Source organism: Leptosomus discolor, chromosome 7 (genome assembly GCF_034619465.1).
Source record: "Leptosomus discolor isolate bLepDis1 chromosome 7, bLepDis1.hap2, whole genome shotgun sequence".
Lineage (NCBI taxonomy): Eukaryota > Metazoa > Chordata > Aves > Leptosomiformes > Leptosomidae > Leptosomus > Leptosomus discolor.
In genome coordinates this window covers 59,270,928-59,284,344 of record NC_141397.1, presented here as the reverse complement: position 1 = coordinate 59,284,344, position 13,417 = coordinate 59,270,928, and the positions used below count along the sequence as shown (strand labels likewise).

Below are 13,417 nucleotides of genomic sequence, written 5' to 3'. Positions count from 1 at the left end.
TCCTGTAGTCTTCCACTATGCATTGATGCATTTATACTTGTACAATTTAACATTTGCTTTTCACAAAATAAAAGATGACATTTGACTGCATAGGGATTTGTAACTTGAAATATAGCTAAATTATTATAATATATGCCTAAACAGGTGAGTGATATTAAAGTCTTAAGTGTTAGTGCTTTCAGTAACATAGCTTTTTGAAAAAAAAAAACCCTTTAAGCTCATCAGACCAGTTTTTGTAAGCTCTTGTGTTTTATTTTTAGAGTAGCATTCGTTGCTGTGTATTTTCTTGCAGGCAGATTTTTTTTTTTTAGTCCAACAAGACATTCTGCCCCTTACATTTGTCCAACCACAAAAGTTGCTGGGTTATGAAACACTTATATGGACTGAAATCATCAGAGGGAAGGTTTGGTTCTCTGTGATGTGAAATGGTACTTACGTACCTACTAGCCTGCGCCTAGTCTTTTACTGCATCATTAGGTTGTAGCAGTCCCCCCTACATTAGGAAAAATTCTGTCTTGGTCTTCCCCTCTGTATTAATTTGAAAGTTCAAATCAGGCCAGAGCTTAACATAATTCAATCTACTAAGGTTTTCAACAAAACATTTTAAGTTTCCCAACACTATTATTTTATTTACTCTTCAAAAATGCTGGAATCATATTAGAAAAAGATTTATCTGAATGGCAAGCAGAAATCATTACCCAGGCAGATAAGCCTATAAAGCATTAAAATTTATCTTAACACAAAATACAGGGCCTGGTTGTGGCACACTCTGCCTATTTGTCTAATGGACATGTAACAGAGAAATGGTCCAAATGAGCTTAATAAATCTCTTTCTTAAACTCACAAAAGACCACATCCTCACTTCCATAATTCTATTAGAGTCTGCTCCTTTGGAGGAGATAAAAGAAGAGATAACCTCTCTATTCAGAATATAAAATAGCAATTGTTCAGCTGATGATTGGAATATTTCCAGTAGAATGACTTAATTATGGAACAAAATTAGCTCAATCTGACCTTTTTAGAGAATAATGCAAAAGTAAGTTTTTTTGCAATGTCTTCCTGGAATAACTAAAATAAGGAATACTTTAGTTCCCTTTTTTGCAAGAGCAAAAGCTGGTAGCATATGATAGCAGCGTTCTTGATGAGATGACAATCCAAGGATAATAATAAGACAGCACTTGCAGTAAGGGATAATATTTTTTAATAGACTAGATGATACAGTAGAAAATCAGACAAGTTTTCAGAAACACAAGCCCTTTTCATCAAGACCAGGTTCCCCTCTGTGACTCAAAATTGCTAGCTTAATATCTAGATAGTGTAATGATTGTGTCATAGAAATGTATAGGATCTATATTAATTACATACTGAAAGCTCCTCTTGGGATAAAGACAAAACATATTGTTGCAATCTCTATTTTATCTAAGTGATAAATAGGAATAAGTACTTGCACCCACAGACCTAAAGACTGGGTATGAAGCTGCGCATTAAAGCATTTCTCTACGGGTGTTCAGTTAGACAAGTTTATCTGTATTGAGGCACTCTTTGCTAGAGAAAAACACCCCACAAACTGGAAGAGAAAAAACTCATCTGTTTATCAGTCTTATCTCTGATTCCATGACATTCTGAATCCTTCTAAGCCACGCTGATACTACTGCATACAAGAAAAAAAGCATGAACAGGTGGCGATATTAAAAGGCTTCTTATGGTTCTGAAAAATGAGATAGAAATGTTTCATGTCATGAAAGTCAACATCAATAATCATCCATCTTGTGCAGATATGGAAGTCAGCCAATGTGGTTCTTGCCGAGGAGGCGTGAGGTATTTCTTTTGCATCGGAGCTGTTGCTCTGGACACAAGTCATAATTTGCCCAATATAGATGAATGGGGAGAATATTACTAATACTGCCTTTTTTTTTTTTTTTTTTTTTTTTTTTTTTTTTTTTTTAAATAAACTGAAAGCTCCCCCTTCTGGCACATTTCCTGAACTGAATGCAAGGTTCCTGACGTCTACTTTTATCAACAGGAGACACTTCCTCTTTTGCTCTCTTTTTTAAGATTTGCAAAGACTCTTTAAAAGTAGTATATTTACAGTTTCCAAAGGATTTCCCAATTTCCCATCAAACTTTGGGGCTTAATGTGAACTCATTTAAGAGCAGGGGATTACCCCAAGGCTTTACCTATAATTTTAGTCTGTTGCTTTTCCAGGCAAAGACTTGCTTCTCACTTTGCTGCATATTATACAGAATATGGAAAACAACTTTTTCAGGAAGTTTGCATATTAGCATTTGTTTTCCTTCAGGGTGATCACTGTATCTCAGCTATAACCCTACCGTCTATTTTCCTAACAAATACCTTGGAATCACTTTGAGAAATCTACAAGATCATTTTGAACCAGGGCTGCAGCTCTGCTGAGGGCAGATCCTGTCCAAGCTCAGGGAGTCTGCAAACCAGGGGAAGGGAAAAAAGCAAAGAAGGACTTGGTTAGGGCACAGTTTTGGTAATTGCTGTAACTGCTCTCATCTCTTTGCTGCCTGTGTTTTGAGGACCACCACTGTCAATCGTTCCTCTAACCCCTTAAATCAGTGCAGTCACTTATGTGCTTAATACGATGAACTGATTTGTCACTGATTTTCCACAGTCGTATACTGCTGCAAAGAAAGGGGAAGACTTTCCCAGCATGTACAGCCACAGGATCCTGTAGTTCCCATAATTTCCTGCATTTTAATTTTGTCACAGTCACTGGTACCACCCCTCAACTCCAAGCAGGCTGACAAAGGCAGTGAGACTGGTTAGGAAGCTTTCACTAGATTTGCTATCATAGATTCAAAGATGCCATGTCCCTGTGTCCTTAAAAACAGTTTATGGGGGACAACTTTTTACTGGAGCGTGAAGACAGAAATGAATGCTTCTGTGCAGGGAGGATTATACTGGGGCCATCCTTTCACATAGGCGTGCACACCATCGCCTCTGGCAAAGCAGAAGAAAAGGAAAGAGAGTGAAGCAGAGCAAAATAACATCATATTCATCTCAATTCAGTACTGAGTTGTAATAGTGAAATCAGAATGAATTAATTACATTGATGGCTTCTTTTCCAGGCTTTCCCTGCATATCAAGGTGGTATTTTCTTCTATGGTAGTGATGCTACTTGGTTTTTGTATGCAGTTAAGTAGTAAATGTGGCAGGTTTTAGTTGTAGAAGAGTAGTTATTTTAAAGTCTAGTATCAGAGCAACCATTTACTATGGCTACAGTGAATGAAGTATGCCCATTAGACTTGGTACATTAGGTCTGAAAGTGGGAGAATTGCTGGCCTGGCACCTTATGCCACTTTCCTATTCCCTCTCCATGGTAACAAAAATCAGGATTGACCTACACAAACAAAGCCGCTCGCCCTAAACGGAGCATAGCTCAACTACGGAGGCAGTGAGGCCAATTAGCTTTCAGTGCAGTTTACAGGAAAGATCTGTTAGTATAAATGTCTACACATACGGCAGAATACCAAACGTAGCTTGCTATTTGAAGTCAAATCAGGGTGATAATAAAGTAACAAATGACATGTTCGTTATGTACATGAATATAGGTACACACATGCAACTATCCGTGCTCTTGTTAAATCCTTACTTTATATAGGTATACACACACATGTCTGTCTTAGAAATGTCTCAAAAGCTGCTTTTATTGTCATAATGAAACAGTAGGACTCCTTTGAGAGCCATTTGTCTGAAAAACTACTGTAAACTTCTTTTGAGTAGGCTGTCTGCACTCAAGAGAGTTAAATCTGTAGAACTTTGACGAGACTAGAAGAACCACTAATATCTAATTAATGTGGAAATAATTGTTGTAACGGTTGCATTCCTGTACGAAGCATGCACTGAAAAACAGTTACACTGTCGATTTAGTGAGCCTTAAATCAGCTTGATATGCAAATGGAGGTGCTGAGATACTTCATAATGCTGGTATTACTTAAACATTTGTTTATTAAGCTGAGAAAATTGGAAATGTCAACAAATGGGACCCAAAAGCAAAGCAATGTCTTTTATCAACAGAGAGTTTTTTCAACGTTTTTATTGTCCACCTTTTAGAGTCAGTAGGCTCTGATGACAAGAGTAACAGCAATACTAAATACGAGGGTACTGCTGGGAGTAAAATGTAAAACAGTCATTCCTGCACCTGACATGTTCTGCTGTTTTTCTTTCAGTATGAATAAAAGGGAGCAATTCTTGTGCTCTTCGGATTACCCCTGAGCTCTTATCTTTTTGATGTTAAGGGGTCATGGAAACAGCTTAAATTGTCTTTGTCCATTTAATGTAGATTCAATTAACTCAGGTTAATGACTATGGGATGGAGCTCAGGGAGTTGAGAGCTGCTCACATTGTTCAACCTGGCTTGTCCTGTGGCATAAGCTGCGTTTTTTGGGGGGCAAAAAAAGGAAAAGATAGTGTGTTGCCGAGACATAACCAAACACAGTCTACAGAGAAGTGTGACCATTGCCTCTCGGGCATGCGCAAATCTCATGGCTGCATCTAAGTACAGAAGTTCAATACACAGTTGACCAAATCACTTATGAAATGACGGCAGCACATCTGTTTGCTAAACCTTTACTCTTAAACTTAGTATAATCAACATAAAGCCTTCGGGAGTAACACTCTGTGACCTGTTAAGACTTAGATGAGTATTTTGCCTGGGATGTATCTTCATCTTCCCTACGTTAATATATCATGGCCAAAACAGTGAACAACAAATCGTTTGTTTCAGGAAGAGTGCAAAATTGTCCGGTAAATATGGAAAAGTATGTAGTTGCATAGTATTGAATGGCATATACTTTTGAAATCTTACTTATAAGATTGCAGTAGAGTTACTCAGAAGAGTACTTGTTAACCCTTTCTTTTTTCACTTACATTCACAGGATTTTTGAGCACTGGGGACCAAGCAGCAAAAGGAAACTATGGCCTCCTTGATCTAATTCAAGCTTTGCGATGGACTAGTGAAAATATTGGGTTCTTTGGTGGTGACCCATTAAGAATAACTGTTTTTGGATCTGGTGCTGGCGGTTCATGCGTCAATCTGTTGACTTTATCCCATTATTCTGAAGGTAACCGTTGGAGCAATTCAACCAAAGGTATTATGCAGGTTGCAAATTTTGACAATTTTGGTGTCTGCATGCCACCGCCATTAGTACTATGTGATGCTCTGTATATTCTCTTTGTTCCTATGAACAGTTAAGTTCATCTCAATATTAAGCAAACTTTTTAAAGGCTGCACAAGCCACCTTCTCCCTCAGCTCTTCTGTGCATGTTTAAATTTTGGGTCACTTTCTTCTTTTTCCTATGGAGCTTTGTAGAAACACTTTATAGCAGACTTCTGAACAGCATTTTCTCGGTGCGTCATTTTTGTCCCTTTTCTTTCCTACCTAAGGGTGTCCTTTTTGGAAAACCAGTCAGTCACGCTCACAGTAGATGAGGTCAGCTATATTCAGACAGTCATGAAAGGCATGTTTAGTTTCTCATGAGGAGCAGAATTTAAAGAAAACTAAAATGACACAGTTTCTTTTCTTTCAGGCTAACAGCTGAAACGCTTAAAACTATTATTTTGTGTGAAGGAAACAAGTACCTAGTTCAGAAATCTTTTGTCTGAAACTGCATGAACTTCACTTGCTGTCATCTAATAAAAGAATGGTTGAATGTTTTGCATGCGTGATCCAAAATTGTCAAAGCATCCAAGTTGCAAATAGATTTTCTTCTATATGTTTTTTCCTATTCCATTAACTAACACCTTTTCTCTCTAGTTGAGGCAGACAGCAGGAAATTAAAAACACACTGTTTGAGGCACCCATTTTTTTTTCCTATGATTTTTGCAGCAGAGTTCCACACAGTTTCTCTCATTTGCATGGCTATTGCTTATTGATCACATTAATTTTGTCTCACTGTTTTCACACATTTTTATCTGTATTGTTTAGTTTTACCAGGGACATCACTCTGTGTCCTGTGCATACAATCCTCCACTAATTTATACTGCTGTATCTCCATGGGGGACTAATTGGCTAGTCATAAAAAAATAATTCCACTGACATTAAAAGAGCTGTGTTTGCCCAAAGTCATGATGCAAAGCCCGCTGAGGTCAGTGGAAGTGACAGATTCTTTACATCAGGACTTTACACTGTTTTAAATAAGAAAAAAATTTACAAAATATTACAAGGTCTTTTACAAGAAAAGTCTAGTGGAAAATAGACTGTGGTTTAAATTTTGATCTATTTTCACAATTTGATTTTTAATGTAATTTTTTTTCCCGTAACTACCTGAAGTTAAATAGGACATATTTATAAACTGGCCTATGAGAAAAAGATGTAAGCATTACCTCATCACACTGTAATCTCAGGGTCACACTGCACCATCTTTTTTCATCAGAATTCACGAAAGTAACTTTTGTCATAGAGGATTTAGCTTAAGGTTGAATGAGGAGACCTGTTTGATCCTCCCCTGACTCTTACTTGATCTTACTCTTGATCTTCTTGATGTAACATGACATTAATGCGAAACGCTGCGCTTACAATATCTGGACAGTCATGTGTTGCCTCTTATCAGCAAATTTTACCCTGTCAGATTCTAATACACGGCCAGAATTTTGCCAGGAGCAGAATTTGTTTGGGGAAACTGATGCAGTAATTTGCCAACATAGCAGATCAAAGGATTCAGGAGGGGAATGGAGAGGGCTTACAGATGTATACTTAAAATCCAATTGTAAAAGTAAATTTTTGAGTATTTCTTTTATAAGAAAGCAAACCCACGCTTTATTGAAATTTGGATTATACAGAACAATGTGCCACACCCCCATGTATGTTATATGTCATGTGGGGATGGTTAGACCTGCCATTAAAAAAAAATATTACAACAAAAATTGGTCAGCTTCAAATAAGAAAAGTTATTTCAAGTATTCCAAAAGTTTCAAGTATCTTCACATTTTTAAAAAAACCTTTTGTTTCACATTGTTAACCAGTCTCTTTTATAAATTCGGATGCTCTCTTGCTTCCTTCATTTCCCTTTGAAAGGATCCCTTGGTAGTTGAGAGGAAGCATCCAGCCTGTTTCAAGATGGTGTTTTTCGTAGCTGCCCATCTGCAAGTGGGCAGAACAGCACCCATCTTTAGAAAGTGCTCTGAAAATGCAGATGAATATATGCAATTTATTATTATTCACTTTGGCGAGACTTCCAATAGGAGTCACAAAGTGATATGGTCCATTGAACGTTTAAATCTTCTTTCTATCAGTCTGAAGCCCATAAGCTATAATAATCATACAGATATCAGACAAAAATGTAGTTCTCCATCCTGTGTGGTACCAATTTCTGCCAGGAATTATGTGACAGAATGAAAACAATTTTTCATACTGTTGTTCATTTTTCACCAAATGGTTTGAGAGGAGGAATATTTCCGTAAATATTCTTCAACAGAAGGAGGGATATTTAGTTCCATTTCCTAAGAGAACTTTGTGGCCAGGGGACTTGACCACTTTTACTTAATCCAACATTTAATGTTTATGTAGCACTTAGCAAGCCATAGTGTTTATATCAGCATTTTCTTAATATGTAGCTTACACTTTCTGTCCTTGTTCAGGGATATTTAATAAAGCAATAAAAGTAGATTTACACAATATGCAAAAAAGAGACATTATGAAGTATCGTGAAATACATCTTTGTGAAAATTCAGTTTTGTCATGTAGTTACATTTATTACAATGCCTAGATCCTCTGTGGTAATTCCGCTGACTTTGAGCTGATTTATACTAGCTCAATATCTGACCTTGTAAACATGCAAATATATTTTTACATGCTTTATAGCTCAAGTTCTTTCATATTTTTTACTCATATCTTACAAGGAAATAATATCTTGGATATGACTTCTCATAAATTTAAGGAGAGGCTTGAGTTTACATGTTTCAGTTCCTACACCTATCTGATTTTAAGACTTTTAGATTTGGACCTAATACAGTCTAGAATGATTTTAAAATTCCTCAGAAGCTTGTAAAATGTTTCCTGCCAGCAACTGATTCCAACAACTTTGGAGTCTACAGGGTCTGGTAGTGCAATCGAGGCTGTAAAGGCATGTCTGTGACTTGATTTAGAGGCTATGGAAGTTTTTTATCAATAGAAATGTGTTACTTATCAAAGTAAAAGCCTTCTTTTGCATTATTGGAATAAAATTCTGAGGTAAGCTGAGCCTTTTTAACTCCAGCTCCTTTAGTCCGAGTATCCAGCTATTCATTGACCATTGGACCAAAGATACATTCTTAGCAAGATTAAGTGAGTCAGGCCAGATGTCACTTCCAGTCCCTAAGCAACTCTACCGAAGTCAGTGGAATTACTCCAGGTGACTATCAGTGTAAGTAAAACCAAATTTTGACCCATATGTCTTAAGTCAGCATAATTTACATGTGCTATAGACCATTTTATATTGCCCACAGTGAGCTATAGGAGGTAGGGCCCAGTAGAAAATATTTTCCAGTAATTAGTGCAAAAGATATGCTACTGAAATGAACTGGATGCACTTCCATGAAAATGCAAAAAAACCAGAAAGGTCACAGTTACCTAAATACAGTCTAAGTTTCTGACACTAGAGATGAGCATTATCTTGTGCAAGGTTCAGAATCAAAATCTCTTTCAGAACCCGAGCTACCCTTCCTAAAGGAAGTGGGAAAAGGCAAAGCCCCAACACAAAGGGAGCAAAAGAAGTATCAATAGGAACGAGGGTGGAGTTTTGATTGCATTGAAGTCAAAAGCAAAAAAAAAATAGATTGATTCATTGACTACAAGGGGGTGAGGCTTTCATCCATGATATGCTCAAAAATGCTTACAGAAGGGAGAGGAAAATGTCAATTTATACATCTTTTGTTATTTCTATGAGTAGAATTCCTGGTCCAGAGTGCTAGTTAAATCAGAATAAATTCAAATTAATTGCACTGAAGTCTTTGGGATTTGCTACAAGTTTATATGTAGCACCAGATCATACTCTCTCTCTCTCCTCTTAATACCTGAATATATGTTTAAATCTCCGCATTACAAAGCTAGATAGTGTGAAACATATTATTTCCTTTTTTATATAAGTGTGATCGCTATAAATCTTCATTTAGAAACTACTTACAAGACAGGATCTTGGCTCTTAGACACTTATAAAGTTAATAGCTGCCTAGTACCTTCTCATCTATTGCTCCAGAATATAAACTTTTGTTACGATATACAATTCCAAAGCACTGCACCTCTCAAACCAAATTTAATCCCAAACAAAACATGAACCAGCAGTACATTACGTTAATTTAACACATATGCATGCATGCTGCTAATGGCTTGAACAATATCCAGAAATTCAATCCATTTCTGAGACTCGTTGGATTTTCCTCCAACCCATAAATTGCTTTAACTTTAGGAATTTATTTCAAGATAATAGTGTTATCCTACATAAGGTGATGCCACTTCTTTTTCCTCCTGAGTTTCTTTTGAAAATCTGTTTCTCAGCTGGGCTACACTGAGATAGAATCATTTGCTTCAATTTCTGCACATATTGCATTTATTTTGTATACATTACCTGTAGGTACAATAACAGTCAGATTTCACCATCTTGTGTATTTAAATAGTATTAAGATTCAAGTATCTCCTCTGTTAAAGTTTTCTATTGTTTCAAAGAATTCCTTTGAATCTTTCAAGTATGTAGCTGCTTCAAGGTCACTTCAGTAGTTTTTAAATATTTCTCCCTACAGGACTTTTTCAAAGAGCAATAGCTCAAAGCGGAACAGCTCTCTCCAGCTGGGCAGTTAGTTTTCAGCCTGCAAAATACGCGAGGATGTTGGCTACAAAAGTTGGTTGCAACATGTCAGACACTGTAGAATTGGTAGAATGTCTACAGAAGAAGCCTTATAGAGAACTTGTTGACCAGGACATTCAACCAGCAAGATACCATATAGCCTTTGGACCAGTAATTGATGGCGATGTGATACCAGATGATCCTCAGATATTGATGGAACAAGGAGAATTCCTCAATTATGACATCATGTTGGGAGTTAACCAAGGAGAAGGGTTAAAATTTGTTGAAAACATTGTGGATAGCGAAGATGGCATATCAGCTAGTGATTTTGACTTTGCAGTTTCTAACTTTGTTGATAACTTATACGGATACCCTGAAGGCAAAGATATATTGAGGGAAACTATTAAATTTATGTACACGGACTGGGCAGATCGACACAATCCTGAGACGAGAAGGAAAACACTGCTGGCTTTGTTTACTGATCACCAGTGGGTTGCACCAGCTGTGGCTACAGCAGATCTTCACTCGAATTTTGGATCGCCTACATATTTCTATGCCTTCTACCATCATTGCCAGACAGATCAGGTACCTGCATGGGCAGATGCAGCCCATGGAGATGAGGTTCCTTACGTACTAGGAATCCCCATGATTGGTCCTACTGAATTATTTCCTTGTAATTTCTCCAAAAATGACGTCATGCTAAGTGCGGTGGTGATGACATACTGGACAAACTTTGCAAAAACTGGGTGAGTACCACATAATGAATAGTCTCATATACAAACTCAGGCTATAACAATGCAGTGCTTTCCCTTGGTTATCCCCCTTGGGAATGCCTCTGTACTTGTAGGATGAATGAGAGATTAAGAATTGGGTTGGATATTTATTTATGGTAGTGTCTCTCAGCTCACTACACACTGCAGCAAAAAAGAGGGAAAATTCTGAGTGAAGAAATTAAAAAATACTTTGAACACAAAAATAATTAAGGGATCTCCAGGAAAGTGCAAAACTAAGCATTTAACATGTGTGTATAGTTAAAAATGGTTACATTAGTAACTGACTTTACCCCAGCACTGATAAGAATTTTATTCCATGAGACAGAAAATTACATAAATATTGCATCAAATATAATACAGCTTATTTTAATAATGTATTTTATTTTAAATTGACACTTCTGACCATAAAATATGTGACTTTAAACTTGAAAAGTTTTGTCATTTTCAGTAATTCGTCTTTCACGGGTAGTTTAAACCACTTTTCTACCTTCAGCCATTGGACTCTAAGTCACTATGTGTTATACTGTTATACTGAGTTATGCCCTGCCATGGTCTGTCACCTCTGGAAGGCCGCAGACACTGCATGCGAACTGAAATGTTGAGCTTTATTAGCTTTATGTTACTAAAAAAAGAAAAGCAAATCTTAATGTCCTCTCTCACTGGTCTCTCATAGACATTTGTCCGCATGACCACATTGCTGGCAATCTGTTCTCAGCCACGAAAGAGTCCAGTGTGCGAGGTACTAGTGCTTTGTGGAACTAGGGAAGTCGTTGGAGTCTATGTAAAAGAAGGGTTCGTTTGCATAATGCTGTTTCTAATCAAGATTATTAAGGCCTCTAATTTTAGGAAACAGCATTTTGCTCTGTCCAAAGGCAGACTTAAACATTAAGTAAAAATTCTTAATGATGTTAATTTTATAATTCCTTTTGAAATACTTTGTAACATTGGAGATGATTTTTTTTTTTTTTTTAGTGACCCAAATCAACCAGTGCCGCAAGATACAAAATTCATCCACACAAAACCAAACCGTTTTGAAGAAGTAGCATGGACCAGATACTCTCAGAAAGACCAACTGTATCTTCACATTGGATTAAAACCACGAGTTAAAGAACATTATAGGGCCAATAAAGTGAACCTTTGGTTGGAACTGGTACCTCATCTGCACAATCTTAACGACATTTCACAGTATACCTCTACCACAACTAAAGTGCCATCAACTGATAATACTTTCAGACCAACAAGGAAAAATTCTGTTTCTGTTACTTCAGCCTTTCCTACAGCCAAACAAGACGATCCCAAACAACAACCAAGCCCATTTTCAGTGGATCAAAGGGACTATTCAACAGAATTGAGTGTTACTATTGCAGTTGGTGCATCTTTGCTGTTCCTGAACATTTTGGCCTTTGCAGCATTGTACTACAAAAAAGACAAGCGGAGACATGATGTTCATAGGAGATGTAGCCCACAACGTACTACTACCAATGATCTCACCCATGCACAAGAAGAGGAGATAATGTCCCTCCAAATGAAGCACACTGACTTGGATCATGAATGTGAGTCCATCCATCCACATGAGGTGGTTCTTAGGACCGCCTGTCCCCCAGACTACACTCTAGCTATGAGAAGGTCTCCTGATGATATTCCCTTAATGACACCCAACACCATCACAATGATCCCCAACACTATACCAGGGATTCAACCCCTACACACATTCAATACATTTACCGGAGGACAGAACAATACTCTGCCCCATCCTCATCCCCACCCCCATTCACACTCAACAACCAGGGTATAGCCAGACAAGACGAAACAAACTTTATTTTTTGATGGATTACAGTAGGTGATATTACTGAAGATTACTTGGCTTTCAACCTACAAGACTCTTACTATTTAAATATGGAGGAATATTATGTGAATATACATATCAAGAACTTTTGGGGTTTTGAAAAAAATGAATTGTACATATATCAAATGAACTTAAGAAAAAGCAAACATAACAAACAAAAGAACAAAACAAAAAAAACCCAACTGTTTGCAATTGCTTGAAGCAGTTGTCCTGAATGATCCTTTTTCATTCACATTCAAGTATTAATTTTTTGAAGATTTAAGTTACATAATGGAATTAGGCATGTGCAACACAAACAGGAAAGAACTATGACTGAAAATTTTAAAAACCTATAAATATGCACAAGGGACACACTAATGGAATGTCAGATAATTTTCACCAATTTTTATTTGGACCTGTTTTCTTGTGTAGACCATATTTACATATTTGAATAAGTACACAAAGCACCAATGCTGTTAAGGCCTTAGAAAGGGGCTCATGCTGAAATCTGCCAGTCAAAGAAGTTTTACAGCCTGGCAGGTACAACATTATCACATAAGTGCTGTCAGTATAAAAGTTGTGGGAATAAAGGAAACTGGATATTTTTAGCACGATGTGCATGATAATTTATATGCTTGGTGGCTGTGCTGCTGATTAAGCCGTAATTAAAATTCTTCTCATCCCATTGGAGTTTTTAATAGAAGCTTTCTTCATCAATTGGCACAACCTAAAGGTTTTTTAAAGGGGCAAAAGTAATTACCGTAAAATATTTCATGGTAGCTTCAAATAGAAGGAATTGCAACAGTTCTTAAAGGTATTTATGGCATTCAAGGTATACAGTGGTGAACCCTCGCTGGTACGAATCCCAGACAAAAAACCTGTATTCTTAATGTACTTTTGCCTTTCCACCTAAATAATTTCTAACTTTAACATAAGTTTAATGGGATCTCCTTTGTTGAAGGATTTATAATTTGCTGTGATTTAGTTACAATATATCTAGTTCAAATTGGTAAGGTAAAGTGTGTCCAAAAAT

The 13,417-nt window shown here is 37.0% G+C and overlaps 1 protein-coding gene across 7 annotated transcripts in view; it reads left to right on the top strand.

Moving 5' to 3' along the window:
- NLGN1 (neuroligin 1) overlaps positions 1-12,354 on the top strand; it is a 309,065-nt gene extending 296,711 nt beyond the window's left edge. For 4 of the 7 annotated variants that reach the window (XM_086468698.1, XM_086468696.1, XM_086468697.1 and 1 more), the window contains 3 exons: positions 4,905-5,117; positions 9,743-10,532; positions 11,532-12,354. In XM_086468698.1, the coding sequence (XP_086324824.1) occupies positions 4,905-5,117; positions 9,743-10,532; positions 11,532-12,354 (1,826 nt within the window). The remainder of the gene's footprint in view (positions 1-4,904; positions 5,118-9,742; positions 10,533-11,531) is intronic. The other 3 variants (XM_086468699.1, XM_086468695.1, XM_086468700.1) reach the window with 1 other exon arrangement.
- Positions 12,355-13,417: the final 1,063 nt, after the last annotated feature.